Source organism: Leiobunum rupestre, chromosome 6, assembly GCF_980474605.1.
Source record: "Leiobunum rupestre chromosome 6, qqLeiRupe1.1.hap1, whole genome shotgun sequence".
Classification (NCBI taxonomy): Eukaryota; Metazoa; Arthropoda; class Arachnida; order Opiliones; family Sclerosomatidae; genus Leiobunum; species Leiobunum rupestre.
In genome coordinates, this window is record NC_143389.1 from 41784205 (window position 1) to 41807412 (window position 23208).

The 23208-nt window shown below is 35.9% G+C and overlaps 1 protein-coding gene across 3 annotated transcripts; it reads right to left on the reverse strand.

Moving 5' to 3' along the window:
- Positions 1-116: 116 nt before the first annotated feature.
- On the reverse strand, positions 117-21680 carry LOC149941004 (uncharacterized). Of its 3 annotated transcripts, none has more exons than XM_090177828.1 (2): positions 21502-21680; positions 117-1615 (listed from the first exon to the last, which is right to left on the reverse strand). In XM_090177828.1, exon 2 carries the CDS (start codon positions 1475-1477, stop codon positions 527-529), a length of 951 nt encoding a protein of 316 aa, XP_090033954.1. In that variant the 5' UTR covers positions 1478-1615; positions 21502-21680; the 3' UTR covers positions 117-526. The 3 variants fall into 3 exon arrangements, with proteins under 3 accessions (XP_090033954.1, XP_090033957.1, XP_090033955.1); XM_090177831.1 differs by lacking the exon at positions 21502-21680 and adding an exon at positions 3036-3138; XM_090177829.1 differs by lacking the exon at positions 21502-21680 and adding an exon at positions 1687-2077.
- Positions 21681-23208: the final 1528 nt, after the last annotated feature.

Genomic DNA, 23208 nt, shown 5'->3' on the forward strand with positions numbered 1-23208 from the left:
AAATTTTATTAAACGGTTATAATATATATACATTTTCTTGTAAATTTCAAAACATTTAATTCAACATGAAAGTAATTAAGAAAGTAGTAAAATTTATAGAGCAAGTTTAATTTTTTAGAAGCGGTAAAAAAAGGCATGTTTTGTAATTATTACTTTTAAAAGTCGATGTTTTTCCACCAAAAAATAAATATTTTTCCATTATTTAAAAGATAGTTCCAAGGCACTCTTCTCAAAAGTTTTTTTTGGAAGAAATATAAAAAATCTTGGCAGGGGGTATTTCGCGTAAGTAGCGATAGATGGCGTAACTGAGGCGTTTCGTTCCTTTTTTGGCGGATTTTGTTTCTATCATTTTCCTCGCTTCGATTTCGCGTCAAAATGTCGTTTAACCGGAAAATAAATAAAAAAGTTATTTTTCAACGTATTAAGGCGTTAGAAACTTTCCACGTTATTTTACTGACAATTGGTTTTAATCGTTTTCTACTGTTTGTTTGGTCGGAATTTGATTTAGCCATTTTGCATCGGGCAATTAGGCGATGGTGACTCCCAGTATAATGCCCAATATGACTCCGACCGTGACAACTCCTAAGATAATCCAGAGCACGATTAGATGACCCTTGCAACAAACTTGATCCATGGTGTAATCGTCTTCGTCCATTTTGGCGACGAACTGTGGCGGGGGAGTGCGTAACTTGAAGGGGTCACGGATGGGGAGGGGCTCCGCTCCGGCCGGTATCACCATGGGCCGGCCTCTCATCAGGGTCGGGGCTAAGAAGTGGGGCGGGAAGGGGCCACCCGAGGGCGGGCCGTGTCCCTGCGGAGGGTACCCGTGCGGTGGAGGGAATGGCATGGCTAACATTTGCATAGATCCGTGCATGGATTTCTTATCCATCATGACGGAGGGAGGCGGCGGGGGGTACAGCATGGGCGGTCCCCCGTGCGCCCTGACGTCGAACAGGGATCCGTAACGCCTCATGGTGGGCGGTCCGCTGGGCGGGAAGATGGGCGGTCCTCCGCCGTGAACTGGACAGGGTTCTCCGTCCCAGGTGGCCAGGGCCAAGGCGGGGACGCTCCTGGTCGATCTCAAGGTTCCGTTTCGGAAGGTGCCCATGTGATTGGGGCCCGGACCGCCGTGCATGGGGTGCATGTGGTAATTGTCCATGATTGATGGCACTGTTTGGATGTGACCGAGTCCGGCGTGGTGAAGGGAGTGGCTGCTGCCTCCGTGCTGGTTCAATCGGCTGCCGCGGCTGTACGGGCGCCGAGGAGGGTGGCGCACCATGGGAACCTCTTCCCGGTCGTCCGAGGACGAGGTAGTGACCGAGGGCGACGAAGGACGATAGAAAGTTGCTGAAGAGTGAGGGTAATTACCGGTAAAAGGCCGCGAATAGCCACTGCTCATAGTATTGTGGCCGTATCCAGTTGGGCGGTGGTGGCTGTGGTGGTACTGGTGCGGATCGTTTCTGTGACGCCAAGCCATTCGACGACGTCTCTCCTGCCAGGACCTCTCTTGACTCCTAGACTAGGCGCCCCCGGCATATAACTGGGACCACTCCTCCCACTAATGGTTGGACACTTTCGGCTACCCTGAACTCCACCTATTCATTCGGTATGAAACCTGCAAAAATTGACACAAAATATCAGTAAAAATTATACTAATCCTTCTACAACTATTTTCCTAAAAATTACGCCTATTATAAATTTAAACGTGGCCATCGCAAATACGTTGTTTGTGTATATTCTTAACCCTTTGAGACGCAAAAATCTGACGTTGTTTTTAAATATTCTCCTGGAGATTATGTCAGTGACCCTGAAGATCCATTTTTCCTGCTATTTCCGACTTTGCTAGATAGCGGCGGAATGATTATTTCATTTTATTCGCCACAATCCAAACGAAACGGATGTTTCATTTTCTCCCCAACGCTCCCCGCCTTCGTATTTTCACGAACATTTTTCGAAAATGCTCTGGCTGCCTTTACCGAGCTACGCTCCACTGACTCGACTATACCTTCGATACAGCCCGGTATATTTAATAGTGCCCCATCTGAATAAAATTCAGCAATCAAAACTCACTTTACCGTGCTACTGGCGCGCGATATTTGCTTGAAAAAAAAACCGTCATTCCAATATTAGGAAATGATGGGGGAATTTCTACGGAAAAACCTCTAGAAATTGATTGATTGATTTTTAAAAATCGGCCTTTTATTTTATACAGACTGGAGATTAAAATCTGGAAGTTAAGTTTTTCAATTCGACGGTTTTTACGTGGGAGCCAACTGGATTCGAAAACTACATTTTGTAATTATTTAAAATCTCGTTTAAGTCGATTTCATTTGGCAGTGGCGTTTTCAGTTAGCCCTACCTTTATTTAAATAAATCCCGGCTGTCGTAAATAATTGTTGAATGTAGAAACTACCTTGAAATGATAAAAAAAAAATGTGATTCGCTTGTGTCGTATTTTTGTAACTTTATGCCCCTTCATTTTTGGAATGTTAATGAGCTTCGATAGTATGTTTCCGCCAATAATGACAAAACCGGTATTTATTTAAATTCCAAAACTTATGTGGTCTGATTCTTATAATAAATAAAGTTTATTTAAAAAAAGAGAGAGAAATAAGGGCACCTCTTACCGTTATCAAATAATTTATACAGATCGTATCTTCGCTGTGAATTAAGTTCTTAATTGAAATTAAAAATAACTTTTCCCTTTAGCTGGAATAGCTAATTAAATATTTTTAAGATTATATAAAAGAAGTTTTCCTTAATAGTTAATATTTCCAGCCGGAAAAAAATATTATGAATGGAATTATAATGAAATAGGAAATAAAAGTAAAATATGATTAAAACGGTCAGGCCCTTGAGGTTTAGACAGTTTTTAATTTCACGCGTTCAGAAGTAACAACAATAATATTTTTGGTAACGCTCGAAATAAAAATATCCAGTATTCCGCGGTCATTGCTCGTTAGCTTCTAAACCCTCGTTTTTAATAACTTAACCACTTAAAACCATAAACAAAATAATAGTCAAGGTTCGTTTACATCATATCAGGATGGGGTCGGTTTTCTATTGTTTGAATACTGTTTTATTTTGTTGGCTGTTATATTCTGGGCACGGTTTATTAAACCGTTGCTTATGTCCGTCTCACTTGTGGAATGTTTTCAAGGCTCGTAATAACGTGGATAGTCCCACTCAATTTTTTCATATTAATACTGGTAGAAAAATTCAAATTTGGCGTAATGCATCATTAAATCTTGTTTTTTCCAAAGGCCAATTTTTCGAGAAAAGTAGGTCCAAGGTCTGCGGTTACGCTCGTAAATTTCGTACTTTTTTAATTCGTAATGGATTGCAGGAAGAAAATACGCTACTTCTAAATTCATTTTTTTTAAATATGTTATTTCAAAATTTTTAAATTGTTCTAACTTAATTTGAGGCGACGTAGTAGTTTCTCAGAAATAATTATAATATTTATCCCATTACCTTCGTAACAAAAGATTTCGTAACAATAATTTAATTTCCATGATCCATATACCACGCGCTTTTCCCCGATTTATTAAAAGCTGGTTTATCCTAAGCGCGTTTATTTCATTCTTATATTTCTTAAGCGCTCTAAAAATAAAATATAAAAAGCTAAAAACCTCTGTACGAAATATAAAAAAATAGATAATTTAGTTCTTTCAACAAAGCGGTTATAATAACTCTCTAAAGAAAACCAAATCCATTGTATTAAAAAATATCGTTTTAAAACGATGCAATGCGGTTGACGTCTATTAAATTTTATTCAATGTCATTAAAGAAACGTTTTCCCTATCAACGAATAGCATTTAAAATTGGAGCATAGGGCGATAAAAAAAATCGATTAAACTATAATTAGTGAAATTTCACCTTTAGGGAGACACCCTATATATAATTCGTATAAAATGTAGGCCTGTAAGTTATAGAAAAAAAAGCGGCTGTGAGGGGTAGGAAAACTTGATATCTTACCAATTTGGATTTTCATTTCGTTGGCCCCAAAAGGTGGAGGGCAACGAAATATTAAAATAGTGGCTTTCCGCCATCGCCTCCGTTTATGCCCGAATTACTGACGATTGATCGCAACAAGATACGAATAGGAGCGAGAGGTTAATACGCTTTGTTGAACCAAGAATGTGTTTAGTCAGGGTTGCCACAAAATTTTGATATTCAAATTCTGTGACTTCCTTGTTTTAACTGACCATTTTAGGAGATTTTCCCTAACTTTTTAAGGCCAAAATGTTTATTTTGTTAATAAAAGTTAATAAATTTGAATTGACTCATATTTCAGTAAAAAGGTTATTGAAATGTTGAAGAAATTAGCAAACTTTCAAGGAAATAAATGATAATCATAGAATTTGCCATAGATCTAGAGTGAAATTACCTTAAAAAGTGTCGAGAGAAAATTGAATTCCCTGACTCTTCCCTGAATGTTTACAAATTCTTAATATTCCCAGACATTTCCCCGAATGTTTACAAATTCTTAAAATTCCCAGACATTTCCCCGAATGTTTACAAATTCTTAAAATTCCCAGACATTTCCCCGAATGTTTACAAATTCTTAAAATTCCCAGACATTTCCCTGAATGTTTACAAATTCTTAAAATTCCCAGACATTTCCCTGAATGTTTGCACATTCTTAAAATTCCCCATTTCCCTAACTTTTTAGGCCCATTTTTAAATTCCCTGAAGTGTGGCAACCCTGTTAGTTATAGTTAGGGAGTATGGCTATGTTGGCACGAAAGGGTGGAAGGGAAACTTCACCCACGTGCGCTTCAATCACGTCAGAAAACGTCATATTTAGAAACTATTGATATGCTGGTCTGAATCGTTTTTAGGGGGGCGAGGCTTACTCTTCTAAGGTTCGGGGGATTGGGAGCAACGCTAAAAATCGTCTCATAGTCATTCTCCCGAAGTTATAATAAATTAAACTTAGGATTTTATTTCTGTCCGTGGAGTAGCTTGAGCTAGGATAAAAGTACCTATTTTTTCTGTAATGCGCTTAAATCATCCTAAAATAGAGATTTAGTCCCTAAAGTACCCTATTTTTAACAAATCCGAGTGAAAGCACCAACGGTTTGAAATATTTTGTATAAGTGTACAAAATGGTCACTTGACCAAGTACATTATTAAAAACTAATTCCGGTCTCGGGATAAGATAGTTCGAATAAAGGTCTTATTTTGTTTTACATTGATCCGTATTTAGGTCCTATTTTAAGAATTGTGGTGCCTATTTGACCTTATTTTTATTCTTGTCCCTTTGCCTAATTATTTTTTGGGATTCGTGTTAAGAATGACGCGTATTACCAAAAGAGCATAGAGAAATAAGAGAGAGAACGCACATTTTAAGATTTACGAAACCGCCTGTGGACGGATTCGTGATCAAAAAATAGTCGCTTCTCACACGAGCGTAAGACTCCATACGAAACGTACTACTTGTTTTATTGAAGACTAGGGCTGTGCGAGTACTCGGACATCGGAGTAATTGGAGAATACTCCTCGATTACCGAGTACCAAAAAATTGCATATTCGGATACCCGATTGGTATTTGTTTTTACCACTTTTTAGGGGGCAATAAACGGTACCTACAAAGTTGTGGAAACTGTGGTTTATGTAAATTAAAGGAATATTTTTCAGCATTGAAAGTAACTTTATACTCCTTTTAAATTTAATTTCATAATTACTTGAATAAAACCCGCTCCTAATCAACATGGTTCATACAATATTTCAAAAACCATTTTCCCTGATATTTCCAGGTTTTCCAGAGTAGTTTTGAATATTTTCCAGGTGTACTTTTTAAAACAATAGGGGTCTCCAAAATGTTAAAAGCATTACTGTTACACTTTCTAATATAATATAGTCAAGATTGAACGTATGAGTTTAATACTAATAATTTCAAAAATACTAAAACAAATTGCACATAATTTGGAGTTCTCATAATTATTTTCCCTGATTTCCCTGATTTTTCAGGAAAATTTTCATTTTCCCTGATATTTCCCTGACTTTTTTTGCTTTAAATAAATTTCACTGATATTTCCAGGTTTTCACTGATTTCCATGTTTCTATGAACCCTGATCAAGAACTCGATAACCCGACTCGTTAAAAATATTACTCGAGGTTTTTTTTTTAGTTACTCGACTGACTCGAATAAGAGAAGGTTTCCCCTTAATCAAGTACTCGATTACACGACTCGACTCGAATACTCGATGAAAAAAAATTGATACTCGATAACCGACTCGATTGCCTAAAACCTTTACTCGCACAGCCCTTCTGATGGCTAAAACCCCTTTAACCAGCCGGGTGATAACTTACAAACTCAACGAGGAAGGAGTGGTTCCGTATTTAACCATATTTAAAGGGCCGTTCGTCAATTTTAAATTTCGAATAAATGGTAAAGCTTAATAATAATAACGAGGAAGGGGCAAGGAAATAATAAAGTCACCTTCTTGGCGATCTTGTTTTTTGGAGAGCCACCTCTCATTCCGCGGCGGGGCGAGATTTCCCATGGCAAGGACATTTTATTCTTTTCAATTTCGATAGTTGAAAATCACGCCTTTCTTATATTTTTTTTTATAACAACGAGTCCGTAATTTAGTACGGATACGCACGCTGCCAAGGTTTTGATTACTATTCTAGAATTAGCGCAGTATGTACTCCCCAGTTTGCCCTCCAACGTACTCTATAATGATAAGCTTCGACTTACGTTATTTCCTCTCTAAAACTCGTTTGGAGATCTTTTTAAGTACAGGCCTCGGGTTTAATCACGCGGTGGACGATTCATTTTCCTCCGTCTCTTAATACATAAATTAGTCTTTTCAGATTTCGAAAACGTTCATTTCAGTTTGGCAAACTCTCCCTTCTATGACCACGGGCTATTTAAATATCTATTAAATAGATAAAGCTCTTACATTAAAAATACGCCCTTGTTTTCCAGACGTTTTGTATTAAAATTTGTGAATTTCATTCAAATAACCTTTAGATCGTAATGAGTGTTAATTAAGGTGTTAAAGGTCGTCGTGTAGTCAAAAATGTATTGTGGTTAACGGATAATGTGTACTTTAGCCAATAGCTAGCAGCAACAGGAGCCGGGTGAAAACTCCGAACAACTCCTTCCGCGTTGAGTTTGCAAGTTTTCTCCCCGCTGGTTTGGGCGGTTTTCCCCCGAGCTCTTCGGTTTCCCCTTCCATAAAACTTGTTGAGGTTAACGGTAATAGTTAGTGTTGGGAGCTGTTGGCTCGCGTGGCATGAAGGGCTTGCCACCACCCTCATACGCCTTGTAACCCGGCTACCTGAACTAATGGCTTTAAAAGTCGGTTGATGATTTAGGCCTAAGGTGGTGCCTTGGGTATTAGCCTAGCTGATTATTATTATTTTATGATTTCGGATATATATTATCATAAATTTATAATACTAATAATAATAATTCCAAATAAGCTCTCATGTAAATTGCATTGACCTCGTAGAAGCATTTTAAATTTTCGCGGTTACGCTGTGAGTGCCATACTAGTTGTGTACGGCTATAAAATAATTTTTTTTAACGGACGATAGGTAACTGCCTGGTCTTAAAAGATTTAGTGATTGTTAGTAAGCTTTTGTCACTATGCTCAGTTTTTGTTTATTTTATGTAAATTTAAATGTACCTAAACTCAATGCGGATTTCTTTAACTAACTTGTCTTTTAAATATAAGTTTAATGTGGTTAAATAAATTATCTCCCACATCCAATTCATCTAACGCTTCTAAGGCACGCGCATAAATATTTTCGATTATTCTATTTCCGCGATGAGCCTCTGCGCGCAGTCTTCGCGGAAAAATATATTTTAAATCATAGTAGCAATGGAGGCCACTAGGTGGCGGATGATATTCCTTACGTTTACCTTCATATAGGGGGTTTAATATCCAACTAATTTGCCTTTCATTCTGACTTAGGTGGATCTTATTATAAACTTATGATATTATCCTTGTTATGCGGTTGTACCAGAGTGTCTTACCCCTTCCAGGAAAAAATGGGGAGAGATTGCACTTCGAAAGGCAGAGGGGCGTGGTTTTTCTTCCAGGAATCACGATAACACGGTGCTGCCCAAATATTATCTGTTCACTTTCTGTACATTCTTCGTGTAGTGCAGATTATTACATTAATTTTGGTCCCCTTCCACTTACTAGGAGACTACCCGAGGTGTTACACACCGATTTTGTTCAAACTCGGGGGATTGATAGACCTTCATGTAACTTGAAAAATCCTAAAGGGATTTTATTCAATGGGCAACGGTTTTGCCATGGCAACGAAAAATGTTTTTGACAACATAAAATAACATGGGATTTTGACCGATTTCCCTGTGAAAAAAAATTAAAAAATTGATAAAAATGTGACCAATTTTGATTTTTCTCGTCAATTTTTATCAATTTTTTTTATAATTTTGGCATTTTTTTTTTTTCAATTTTGTAAAATGTTTCACAGGGCCCCTTTGGAATCGGTCAAAATCCCATGTTATTTTCAATGGGAAAATTTCCATTTTAAGTTGTCAAAAACATTTTTCGTTGCCATGGCAAAACCGTTGCCCATTGAATAAAATCCCTTTAGTATTTTTCAAGTTACATGAAGGTCTACCAATGCCCCGAGTTTGAACAAAATCGGTGTGTAAAACCTCGGGTCGTCTCCTTGTTAGTTGGAAGATTTCATTCTTAGAAATGCTCGTTAAAGGTTTTTTTTTATTATTTTCGTGAACTGAAATGTAAAGAATTCGGTGTGGGTTGGGTTAAATAACATCGTCTAGTATTTCTGTGATTTAGTGTATTGAAGTTTAGTCGAGCGTGAAATTGAGGATTTTAAGATATATCGCTTTTGTGTGAGAAAGATAGTTAAAAATCTTGGAATAGTGCTTCTTTAAATGGCGAAGCTGTTTAAAGAAACGGAATCTGTAAAATTCTGTACAGAATTTCCCCGTTAATCTTAAATTTAAAAATAATAAATTTAAAATTGTTATATTAAAAAAAAACAATTTATTCGTAGGAAATATTTAGGGTCACCTTTAATTTCTACAACGCGCTGTTTCCGTAAATTGCCAAACGCGATTTAAATGATAAACGATTTGTTAGAAATAACTTCGTAACCTATCGAAGTACGCGTCCGTTCATAAACGTGGCACCCGTGGCCTCGCCCATTTTTAAACGTTACCCGCATCGGGTCAAATATGACAGCTATTTGAAACAAAAAAATGAGTCAAAACTAACACAAAAGGTACCTCGTGAACGAAGCCGCGCTATCGGAACTGCCCAAAAAATTCGCGTTTTTTGGGTATTATTCAGGGCGAGTCGCGGCGACTGCTATCACATACTTTTTCCCACAGAATAAAAAACCCAAGCTGGTTTCCCCTCGCCAGAATATAATAGCGCTTAATGGATAAAGGACGTTATCAATTTCGTAGCGTGGCGGAAAATACTACAACCGCTGTAGACCGTACCCTCACCGAACCTTCTTCTACACCCTAAAGTGACTGGCAGATTTGTTTTGGCATTATTTATATTACGGAAAGAATCACTCGTATTAAGCGGACGAAAGTATAGTCTTTATCTAATAACAATCTAGTTGAAATATTTGTATTTCAATATATTACTTAAATAATACACAATACTACCGTAAATTTCGGTACGTATGCTGGTTTTTGGCTACGGACATTTTTATAAACGCGCTGTATTTTCTCTTTCAACTAGTTTCTACGACTAAGTTCGTGTTTCGCTATTTAATTATTTTTCTTCTTGGCTAAAACACGAAGAAGGGCCCAGTTGGAACGTAGAAAATGTGGACCTTTTTTGATTCTTTGACGGGTAATAAATCGGGGACAAAAGTATTTGATCCGGCTGCGGTGGCTGGCTGGCTCGCTCGATAATTTGATTTTCCCCGAACTGGTTGTAGTTAGTCAGGTTTTTAGGATGGTTCGGAACTTTATAAAAAAAGGAGGGGTACCCCTTTTCAGATCAATGGAGAATAACCCAGTTTACTTTTATTTTCTACCCATTGAAAATAGTCGCGGACTGTCACGATTTCCACTAGTTTTATATTTTTCATTCGACAACGTTTCAAACGTAATTATGGCCGATAGAAGAAAATACAAAATTGATAGTCTAGAAATTTCGAATACCACGTTATATTTCATTTTCATTTTCATAATCAAATTATCTAATCATTTAATAATAATAATAATAATAATCAGCTAGGCTAATACCCAAGGCACCACCATAGGCATAGTCATCAAGCGACTTTTAAAGCCATTAATTTAGGTGGTCGGGTTACAATGCGTAGGAGGGTGGTGGCAAGCCATGCGAGCTCAGCTCCCTAACTAACTATTACCGGTATTCATTTTACACCTTTATTGTACTTTAACCACTTTACTTAGCTTATATTTTAGCATAAATTTGCTGAAAAATATCGCAACATTTACCAACCTTAGTTTTTTAGACTACATTAAAAAATTTCAAAATGTATTTCAATTCTCTGACTTTTTACCAAATTTTGAAATTTCAAAATAAACTTCAATTCTCCGACTTTTTACCAAATTTTGAAATTTCAAAATAAATTTGAATTCTCTGACTTTTTACCAAATTTTGAAATTTCAAAATAAATTTCAATTCTCTGACTCTTTACCAAATTTTGAAATTTCAAATAAACTTCAATTCTCCTACTTTTTACCAAATTTTGAAATTTCAAAATAAATTTCAATTCTCTGACTCTTTACCAAATTTTGAAATTTCAAAATAAATTTCAATTCTCTGACTCTTTACCAAATTTTGAAATTTCAAAATAAATTTCAATTATCAGGCTTTTAACAAAATGTTTAATTCCCAGACTTTTCTCTGTTTCATGTAACGCTTTCAAACCTAGAATTCGCAATGTATTTTATTTAACTGAATTGTGGGCAAGATTTTGTTAAATAATATTGTAACAAACTACGGTTATAACATTGACAGAAATTAATTACTGAAAATTAATTTAACTTATTTTCTCACCTCATCCGCGCATTTTCTAAAACCAATTATTCGAAACTATTAATTGGAATCATTACTAAACAATTAGTATCAATAATAATAAGTTGATAGCTTTGAAGGTCCTCAATAGATAACCAGTTGGGCATTGTTTCGACTACACTGTACCGGTATATAGCCGATATAATCGGGTGTCCTCGTGACCTTCCTCGTAAAAGGGTCAATTTTATTAAAACCCAAACCCGATTACATTCAATAATAATCATTTCCCCGTAATCATCCTGCTAATAGACACGTTGTTGCATTCGGTCCATCCCGCGGTAAGTCCCAAATTGTCCAAAAGCCGCTATTAGTCCATCATTAGTACGGTTATTATGGTTCGCGTACATAATATTTACAACCGTACCTTCATTCATGCCCATTAGCCAATACGGAATAAGGCGAGGATGTTGGGTGAAGTCGTCGAGCTTATTCGCCAACGCGGATGAATTCCAAATATGGCTTAGAGTATGGTAAAGTTCATCGAGTAATTATTTACAAATAAGGACGGCGGGTATAAACGTAATGCCTACCTCCGGAAACTGGACGAACGGGATTTTGAACGACGCGTCTGGGGTGGCAAAGTCGGGGATTTGGAAGTACGAAATTATTGATGTGATTTCCGCTCGACCTCGGAAATTAAGCTACCTTCGCTTCCTCGTGCCCGTTCCAAATATCCCCCCCCCCCCCTCGGTCCGAACTTCGTCTTTGTTGGTCTGCGGGCATCGATGAAGCGAGAATTCCGTTACACGTGGTTTCCGAACTCCCTCCTCAACGCACTGGCGCCTTTCGATTCCGATCTTATTTTGGGGAGTCTCTCGAAGGAGACTAGCTAGCTGGAAAAATTATCCCCATTTTGGTGACGAAAAGTTTTTTTGGGTTTTATTTACACCCTGCGGAAGAAATTTTACGGGTTGACTCGATCGTCACGGGTGCGCTAAAATGGGAAGAGAAAATTATAGGCTTTCTCCAATCGTTAAACTCGATATTTTTTCTTTGGATGTACTGTAGCCTGTAGCTAATTTGTTAACCGAAGGGTTCTGGAACTTATTCGTAATAGACGCTAGCATAAACTCTATTTATGTCTTATTCAACTTGTTAATCAGTTCCACGCGCGTCTTGATATTTTAGCGTAAAAACCGGCTCGAGCGATTTCGCGCGTGCTCCCCGAAATTTAAAAAAACGCGCGAGCCTTTTACGCTAAAATATTAAGGAGCGCGTGGAACATTTTAACAAGTTGAACAAGACACGAATAATTTATGCTAGCGCCTATTGGCTTCTCAGTTTATAAGTTAAGGTTGTTAAAATTGGTACGTCACAGTTACTGCGGCTAAGTACTTTTACCATCTACTGAATAATGGCCGAGTTAAATTGCGTAGGAGGGTGGTGGCAAGCGTTTCATGCCACGTGAGCCATCAGCTCCCTACACTTACTAATACCGTATACATAACCAATGTTATAAAAAGCAAATCGAAATGAAAATAAATCAAATTTTTCAGAATGAAATATGCAAAATCGATGACTGCGAAGCATCTGAAATCTGCCGGTTTGAAATGAGTTCAAATTAGTTTCCGATTTAAACTATTTCAATCGCATTTCACCATTATTAACTGCTTTGATAATATCTGGGCGTAAATACAGATCTGATATACCGTAATTAATTGCTCAGGTTAGATAAAGCAACTGCTTTCTGAGAATCGTTTGGAAGCTCTAGAATCGTAAAACGTATTCGGGGTTGCACGAAAGGTCAGGGAAAAGTCAGGAACTTTGAAGTGGTTCAGCGGATTTTAAGAATTGATAAAAAGTTTATTAATTTTTAAATTTTGTCTTTAAAATTTTATGAAGGCGATTTTATTGTAATTTTACTTAAGTCTGTGACTATAATTATTATGGGCTCATTTTTAAATGTTGTAATTTCAACGTGGCAATACACTTTGGTTCGGATTACGTTTCAAGAAAATCCATTAAGCTCGGATAAAAATAAATCCTTAAGTTAAAATTTTCTAATTATCGACTTAAAAGTGTTAGGGAAAATCTTTAAAAATTGTCGTGAAAAGCTGGGAAATTGAATCGGAAAATATTGTGGCAACACTTTTTCTACTTTTTGTTAGGCTAAAGAAATATATTGATATAAGCCAACATTGGATACGTTTTTCTCTACGTTAATTGCGGTGCTAAAAAAACTCTTTTAAAAACAGACGTTCAACACTCTTCAATGAGGCGGATGGGGATCAACCCTAAAAGTCGTCTCCAAACAGTCATTCTCGCTAAGTAGGGCTTCGACATTCGTACAAATCCCGTACACTCTAGAGAAAAATGATCTTAGAAATCTTGAAATCCAATTGAAAATCCTAAAATCTAGACGAAAATTCATTCTAAATCTCGAAATCAGCATGAAAAACCAGAAATCATAAAATCTAGACGAAAATTCATTCTAAAATCTCGAAATCAGCATGAAAAACCAGAAATCATAAAATCTAGACGAAAATTCATTCTAAAATCTCGAAATCAGCATGAAAAACCAGAAATCATAAAATCTAGACGAAAATTCCTTCTAAATCTCGAAATCAGCATGAAAAACCAGAAATCATAAAATCTAGACGAAAATTCATTCTAAAATCTCGAAATCAGCATGAAAAACCAGAAATCATAAAATCTGGACGAAAATTCATTCTAAAATCTCGAAATCAGCATGAAAAACCAGAAATCATAAAATCTAGACGAAAATTCATTCTAAAATCTCGAAATCAGCATGAAAAACCAGAAATCATAAAATCTAGACGAAAATTCCTTCTAAATCTCGAAATCAGCATGAAAAACCAGAAATCAACACGAAAATCGTGCTCTAAAATATCAAAATTAGTTTCTGATTTCTGAAATCACTTTGAGATTCAAAATTCCGTACGCAAAATTTGCAAATGTCGGACATTCTTGGTTATAGTCAGGAAGCAAGGTTTAAAACTGAACTTTACTAATTAAACCCGATTTAACCACGCGTAATACCATAAGTGTATAATATTAATACATAATCGTGACACTTCCTATTTTTCACATGGAGAGCTATTCACAAGACCGACTGCGTTACGGACTACGTCACCTTTTTGCGTCCGCTTGCTCAAGCGTCACACGTAGCCTTTGACAGCGCCTCGCTAGGGGGATATTTTTTTCTGGTGATGACGTCACTCCGTTACTAGCTCTCAGTAAGATATTCCCCAAAGTGACAAACTTATAGAATGATATTATAGACTTATGGTAATACACATCGGATATTATAAAAATAAAAATAAAACTAAAATATATTTAAAGGAAATAACGGTTTGTTATAAATAAAATTGTCGGAATTTCTGGGAAGGAAAATGGTTTCCGTATTGATATAAACAAACAAGCGTAACTTCCAAGCAGCACTTTCTCCTTTGAAAACTGGGAGTAGCGGTAGCCGGTCGGTGGCCGGTCCCTGAGGGCCAATCAATATATAACAAGAAGCGTTCATCTTTAGAAACAAGCTCGTTTCTCCGAGAGAGAAAAACAACCACGGGCCAAAAATTCCCTCTCTATGTTCATCTCGAGACCTCCGCAAATTACATTCCAACGCTGTCGAGACTGTTTCAGAGGGGGAAAAGTTTGACTAGAAACCGTCTTTTGGCTCGCAGGCATTGACTTCTTTAGTTCACCAAAAAAAAGGGGGGGCGAGACTCCCCCCTAATTTATAAGAAAGACGTGGGTCGCGATCTTACGAACCCGAAGAAAACTGCGTGACGTCTACGCTATGATTAAAAACCAGCTCAAAGTACGCGGTCCGATTTATCCTATTTCCTCTTCTGTGATTGAATAGACGCTAGCATAAACTCTATTTATGTCGTGTTCAACTTGTTAAAAGGTTCCACGCGCGTCGTGATATTTTAGCGTAAACGGGCTCGAGCGATTTCGCGCGAGCCCCCTAAAATAAAATAAAAATGCGCGAGCCTTTTACGCTACAATATTATAGAGCGCGTGGAACTTTTTAACAAGTTGAACAAGACATTAACAATTTATGCTAGCACCTATTTCAAAGCTGAGAAACGCGTCGTTGCGCGCGCCAGTGGAAAACAAGCATTAGGATTCATTGCGCGTTTCTTAGCTATAAAAGTGGGAAGTTACTGGCTTTTTCAAAGTTGAATGGCGCTATGGTTAAAAACCAGCTCAGTGTTCCGAGGTGGACGATAGTGTGGAAAATTCCGGCCTGGACAAAAGTGAATTGAGTGGCCAATCTGGCCAAATGTGGTCGATAAATAATTTTACCACAGAAAATTATAAAATAATATTTGAACACAGAAATTTCATATTTGCGCTACTTAAGGCAAATATATATGCGTAGGAATGGTGAGATTAAGATTAACATTAGAATAATCTTATTTTTTTGGAATAATTAATTCTAACATTGTAAGTTCAGTGTAAACTATGACATTTTTACAATAAATATTTTAAAAATTTAATTCCATTACTTTTTTAAGCTTTGAAATGCAATTTTTCTTTATTAGCCACTATTTGCCACTTTTTGACAATTTTCCACTATTTGCCACTAGCCTGGACTTTTGTCCAAAAATGTGGCTTTTTAGGAACACTGATCCAGCTCAAAGTACGCGGTCAGATTTATCCTATTTCCTCTTCTGTGATTTTTAGAATTACCTTAAAAATACGTATGGTTCCTCCTTATCGCCGCTTTGTGGAGTTATAATTGGGATCGAAGGTCGTTAAAACAGGAAACTACAAATTCGCTATTCGTTTTCAATTTTTAAGGTAATGCACGTGGATTTTTATTTTTTGAAAAAGGTCGTTTGACACGTAGATTTTAAAAATTCGCGATCCTTTTACAAATTTTAAGGCAATTTAAGTGTATTGTACATTTTTGAGAAATGTCGTTTTTGATATTCGCGATTAGTTTTCAAATTTTATCGCAATTGACGTGGATTTTATATTCTTGGGAAATATCTTTAGGCACGTATTTTATATATAGCTATTGAAATTTGTTATTACTTTTTAATATTAACGCAATTTAAATAGATTTGATAAAAGGGTCATTGTTTAGTGTTTACTATTCGTAATCCGTTTTACCATTTTTTACGAAATGTACAAGAATGTTTATTTATTTTTGAGAAATATCATTAAACGCTTGGTTTTTGAAAATCGGGATTAGTTTGGAATTTTTGTTTTTAAGAATTCTTTTTCAAATTTTAAGCCAATTAACGAAATTTTTTATAATTGTGGAAAATTTCATTAGAAAAATCGCGATTTGTTTTCGAACTTTAAATCAATTTTGATACCCATACATTGTAGAAGGGTATTCAAAACACCAGCCTTGCATTAAAAACTAAATCTAAAAATCATCTGCTAACAACCGCTTCGTTTTAAACCAGGTGGAATGTGTAATTTGTTTATTTACAATAAACTTCGTACTTCTTTTATAAATACTTACTTATAGCGTTTGCAGGGCCCCCACTCAAATCTTCAATTTTTATTTATAGTAAAAATAGGATTATATTTCTAAAAACATAGGACTTTATAGGACTATTTTTACAAAATTATAGGATTTTATAGGACTATGTATGCTATTTAACTTACTAACTTTATGCATTTAAAATCAAAATCTATATTTGGAGAAATTAATCTTTAGAGTTTACTTAAATTAGAAACTATTTAACCATTTTATCACAAAAATATACTATAAGCTAACAAAAGTATAGACTAGAATGACTTGGTATCTAGCAATTTAACTGAGTGGCTGGATTTGAAATGGGCAAAATATCAAAATTATAGGATTTTATAGGACTTTTGCTAAAAATATAGGATGTTATAGGAATTATAGGACCTCTGGGGGCCCCGCGTTTAAAATTGTAAACCAACAATAGTATAACTATAATTTTGGCAATGATCTTATTAAAAATCTTCTGGTAAAATTAAATTTGAAAATTGTACACGCGTAGCAAAAGTCCACGTGTTTAATTTTTTGAACATTCAAAAACGCAACGATCGATAAAGCAAAATCTTTCCAAATCGAAAACGTTTAAAAACAATTAAAGAAGCATTCTCAGATAAAAGTACTATTATTGTCACACTTTGTACTGTAAACAAATTATTTACGCCAAAAATCCTCTCCAATCTTTTACGCCTGCAATAGGGTTTGAAGAACGTTACGTTTATATGGATGCGTGTATTTTTTATATCTCTCGCGTGATGACCTACTTGAAAGAGAATTCGCGAGCTTTCAAAAAAGATAGACTTTTTAGATCGCGTAAAAGACCTAGATTCGATGGGCTATAGCTAACCTACATGCCCACAAAATTGAGCTCCACAAAAAAGCACCAGACACAACTGTTTCAGAAAAAGTGATTTTGTTTCTTATTGTATTTTAAAGGGGGAATTTACGATCATCCATTAAGACGTTTTTTTTGGAGAAACACGGTTAAAAAAGGTTTTTTAAAACGAGGTTTTCTTAGGATGATAAATATTCTAGAATTTTTCTTTTATTTCTGGGAAATATTGGTTTTGTAAATTTTGTTTCTCGGAATACTTATGACTTTAACCTGGTTTTCAGGTCAGGTCTAACGAGGGGTTATCCACTTCGAAAAAAATCTATTCACCGAATACACCTCCATCCAATACATTGTAACCCGGCCACCTGAATTAATGGCTTTAAAAGTCGCTTGATCACTTAGGCCTCAGATGGTGCCTTGGGTATTAGCCTAGCTGATTATTGTTATTATTATTATTCAATATAGCCGTTGGTATGGCTAGATCTGTAATCAGTATCACCTTGATATGGCTAAATCTGTAATCAATATCACATTGATACAATCAAAGCTACAAGGGTTGAACACTGATGACGGTTGTGTTCAAAAGGATTATCAAACTGAAATTTAAAATTTCGGAAAAATAAGTTATCAAAAGAAGGTTCATTTATTTTATTAATATTAGCAAAAATTATCACAGAATTGATTTTTCGCGTAATTTGGAAATTAAGGTTTAGTTCAGCGTAGAGTCCCCTTAAGCCCCATTTTCATGCTCGCTGGTAGCGGGTAAAAATCAACAAAATCCGCTTCCACTACACACTTTTTCACTTTCCGCGTCGATCTGTTTCAAACAGATATTTTAGCTTTATTTTTACGCTTGCGAGTGGCGGATGCGAATTTTGATTATTTTTATCCGCTACCAGCGAGCATGAAAATGGGCCTTTACTGTCCAAATATGCCCAGGGCGAAATATACTATTACCCAGGACGATGATATACTACTCAGTACGTTTGCAAGTTCTAGTCAGAGCTGGCCTAGTGTGTCAGTGTCGAACGAAAGGTTCGCTAAGAAAAACTAGCATTAAAACCAAAGGAAGTGGCATACTTATTTTTATTATGTTACTTTTTATATTAATAATTTATTATATTAAAATTTATTTTAAAAATTATGATTAGATCTAGTGAAAATAACGTGTATCCATAAAATAAGACAAGCAGATGTTGAAAGAATGCCCTCCCCCATTTGCATTAGACTAATTAAGCGTGAAGTGAAACACCTTCTCTTAAACACGCGCGTTCCTTTCACGTTGCATCAATATTATAAATACACTCTCTCGGTGTGAAATCGCATCTTTACGTTTATTCTTTGGGTATTTCACGACCAGTTTTCCAATATGGCGTTTCAAGTTTCACCCCTGTTGGCTAAAGGGGTTAACAATGAAGGGATCATGGAACTAACTTTCTCACCGCGCAGTCGATGACGTCAAGTGCATACCCAGACGGGTATAGGTGTAAACAACCCTCGTGTTTCGAACATTAATATATATACAGGTATCGCCGCCCCCGGAAAGTTCTTGAACTTGGAAGAAATTGAATGGCGCGGGATTGTGAATAGATGTAGACGTAGCGCGTGCGTCGTCCCGAATGAAGCCTACACAGTTCATCGGAACTCATCCCGAACGCGTTTTCACCGTTTCTTTGTCGGGGAAAAATGTATTGAATATTGTTGTACTCTATTTCTCAGTTGTGTTTTTTCTCTATTCCGCGAGCTGAATTGATAATAAATAACCCTAATTTATGCGCGAACAATGCTAATTCGCTTTGCCATAATCTTTACGCGTTATTCGTGAAATATTTCGAGTAAGAAATATAGGAAGGTAATCGAAAATTATACGCGAGCGAAGCATAGTTCATCAACTTATCTGACAATGTTTGTCGTTCCAACTAATTTGATGGTGTGAACACGTTGCGGAGATCAAAGACAATTAATTATTATTATTATTAAAGTGATTAGATATAATTAGTTATTTCTACGCAACCTTCACCGCATCGATGCCGTAAATTTGAAATCGATATTTTATACATATCTAAGTATCGTAGAAAATCAGATAATTATCATATCCATACCTAACTTTTTCTAAAATATTTTATACCGCGTAAACAGGGTTGCCACCAAATTTTGAGATTCAAATTCCCTGTTTTGCCTGACCATTTGAAGAGATTTTTCAAATTCTTAAAATTCCATGACTTTTAGGCCCATTTTTAAATTCCCTGACTTTTCCTGTTTTCCCTTGGTAGATTGAATTGAAACTTGATAATGAATTTCGAGGTACAACGATTTGCTGGCGGGTAAAAGTTCTCGCCATAGAAACCTCTCATTTTCTCTTAACAATACAAAAAAAACGCACCGAAGATAATGAAATTTAAGTAACTAGCGTATAGTGTAGGGTTTACTCTAATCATTAGCCACAAACGACAAAATTCGAGGTTGGTTAGAGAACTTTAAAAGGCAATTTAATTTTCGACGCGCCGAAAAAGCCTCGATGCTTTCGCCGCTTTGACATTTACAATAGAAAAAAACGAACAAAAGAAGTATATACATATGGCAAGCTTATAAGATAAAATCTTCAATCTCCATCAGAGGCTTGTGCTTTATATTTAATGGCATGCAGAAAAAGGGGGGTCATCCATTTCACGTGTTAATCCAAGTGTGACATCTCTCCATTGAAACATTTTTTGTGACCGAAGAACTTTCGCGTCACAGAACAATACGTATTTTTATATAATTATTTTTTTTACGAATATTACAATTTTTAATCAATTTTTTTGCGTTATTAATTTAAAATTTGCCGTATGGTTTGGTCAAACTAAGTTGACAGTTTCTGTATTCAACCCGTGTAGCAGCTATGTACTATATTTCCGATTATTAACCGTCCAGTCAGATACTAATAATTATTTTCATTGTTACGAAAATACTTTTTGAAGTTCATTATCATTTTTAGTTCACGCTTTTTCGGATAATTTTATTCGGAATTTGTATTAATTTTTTTTATCGGCGTTCTTATATGTATAGGGAAATTTTAATCCATAAATGCGGAAATATTACGCGGAATTTTTATTTTCATATCGACCAGGATATTTTTTTTCCTCATTTTTTTCTAAATATTTAAATCCCAGAATCTACCTTTACAATTTGGATATGTATCGACCTTTTTATTAAGTTCTTGGGTACAATTTCTCGCGTTTCGAGATCGTGTCATCGAATGCACAAAAAAATAATTTTAAACGAAGTTTCTATTAAACAACGTCGTGATTTGAAAAAGTCCGTTTTAAAGGGAAAAACTTTTTATCTATCTAGAACGAACTTCAACGAAGGCTCTAACTTTAACGGGTTATATCTTTAAAGATTTTTTCCAAAAAGAAGAAAATAGTTCAAAACTGGAGATTTTCTTCCCGTTTTTTTTAGGGGCGGCGGTACTTTTTGGGTAATAAGGGGGGACCTTTAGGAGGTTTCGATATTTATGAACTACATTTAATCTAAAGTAATAAATAGTTACTCTTAGTAACTCTTAAAGGGACTATAACCTCAAATATTGGCGCGCTTTAGTGTCGTTTGTGCCGGAGGTAATCCATAAAATTGTTTGGGGTTATATTCCCTTTAAGGGAAGATGACGTTAACTGTGGAAAAGTAATTTTCACCCACTGACTTTCGGAATTGTCTATTATTAGATATTACGGGAGTTTTCTTAATATATTCAATATTGAATTGGGTTCCTCATCGCTCGAACGTTGGTTTTCGTACTATCAGAACCATTAGCACACAATAAACAACAAAAAAACGGTCTAATTAAAAAGCGAATTACCTCTCATAAATAATTCATATCGAATTAGACTCGATCGCCAAAAGAAACAAGTCAACCTTCACCCAATCCCAATATTTCGGATTCCTCATCACGGAATCATAAAGAACTTCAATACAAAAAAGCAGTTCTCAAACTTCGTCTACAATCGCGTTTGTTTTTATAAAGGTAAATATAACGACACCGACATTAACAATGCGGGCTTTAATTAAAGCAATATGGCCGACGATGTCCGACACATTTAAGCCTAGGTCTTTTTGTTTTAGTTTTACCCTAATTGCCCAGGACTTTTCGTAACGTACTATTTATAAACGTAAAATTTTAAAACTCTGATTTAAAAAGAATGACGTACCTTTTAGAAAAAGAGAAAGACGTATTCCATTTAGGGTCGGTTCCATTTCGAATGGTCAATTTTACTGATAAAATGCGCGGCTATAATTGTGAATATCCGTCCGCGGGTTTTTTCCTGGCCTACCCGAACCGGCCCTTCATTTTCCGGAATGATATGGTCCGCAACGTGTTTCCCCCACTCGCCTCTATAGCGTCGGAGTACTGAATTGTTACGCGGTGGTTGCACGATCTCCAAACTTTTAGCAGGTATCCGTGAACGGGGGGAAAACGGGAGAGTCAGGTGGGGGGCGCCAAAGTTTTTGGGTCTATACTAGAGTCAACGGATACTTCGTTTAGTTACGTCCAGGCTAGATCGGCCTTTCTACGGCACCGTACGCTTTGGTCGAGTTGTACGTTTCGCCTCGATCGAGTATAAGTCCCGGTAGTTTTGGAAAATAGCCTCCTTCCTCCTTTTCGGGCCAAACTTTTCTGGTTACTTGATTTTCGACGCATGCGCGTTGCGGACCTCCCTCTCTTTACCGGCGTAACAGGTTTTTATGGGCAGTGAATACGACGGTGTTACTTTATGCGATGCCGAATACGCTAAAGCACTTGTAAGCAGTTACCCGCCGTACCCCATTACTTTTCGCGACCATTTAGGCTCTTAGCTGGTATTTCAGGGAATACATCAGCGTTGGAACTTTCCCCTTTTCCCGCTTTTCACGCTACTGTCACCTTATGTAATTTTCATAGGAGATATTTAGTTTGGCCCAATGATGGTGGTAGAAATGAGATGTCGCGGAACTCGCGATGGATAAGTTTTGTCTAAACTATTTCAGTGGTGAAGGTTTTAAACGAGTAGATCACGGCTATAGGGTATCGCAATAAAAAAGATTAAAAATTTAATCAAATAATTTTTCGTCTTAATAAAGATTTAATATTAACCTTTATTTTAATCATGGTTTAATAATTTTTCATGTTTATTGAGATTTAATTTTAACTATTTTTTTAATCATGATATAATCATTTTTCATCTTCATACAGATTAATTTGTAACCATTATTTTAATCATGATTAGTCATTTTTCATCTTTATGAAGATTTAGTTTTAACTATTATTTTAATAATTTTTCATGTTTATAAAGATTATTTTAATCATGATTTGATCATTTTTGATCTTTATAAAAATTTAATTTTAATCAGGATTTAGACATATTAGAAATGTGATCAGTCTTTTAATAGTAAATATGGTAACATATTTATGGTGGCGTTTATACCAATGACAATAAAACATGCTTCTGTTTAAAAGTATGGGTAGTTAGATATTATTTGTCAATTCGAGATGAAGGTATGTCATGATTTAGTAGTAAAGATATTCATCCAAAATATTATAGAGAAAGAGTTCTGGGAAACAGATACTTTGGTTTAACCTTTCGTAACATTTCAGTACAACTTCGTAATTTATTTCGGACATACACGAATGCGCACTCTAATAAGCTACCCAACTAACGTTTCCATTTTTATATAAAACCGGATTTTTTTTTGGTAACGAGTCTCGTATTTTTATTAACTCGGTGATTAAATTGCCATCTAACGTCGTTTCCGCGAAATAATTTTCTCGGGTGTGGAATAGTCGTTTCGATTGTATTCATCAAAAATATACAAAATGCCGTTAAAATTCCCACAGGAATAATTTAATATACTGTTTAATGTATTTCGTGTCATCATCA

Excerpts from the sequence above, each read along its gene's own strand:
- LOC149941004 (XM_090177828.1), bottom strand. The coding sequence starts at position 1,477 with ATGGCTTGGCGTCACAGAAACGATCCGCACCAGTACCACCACAGCCAC.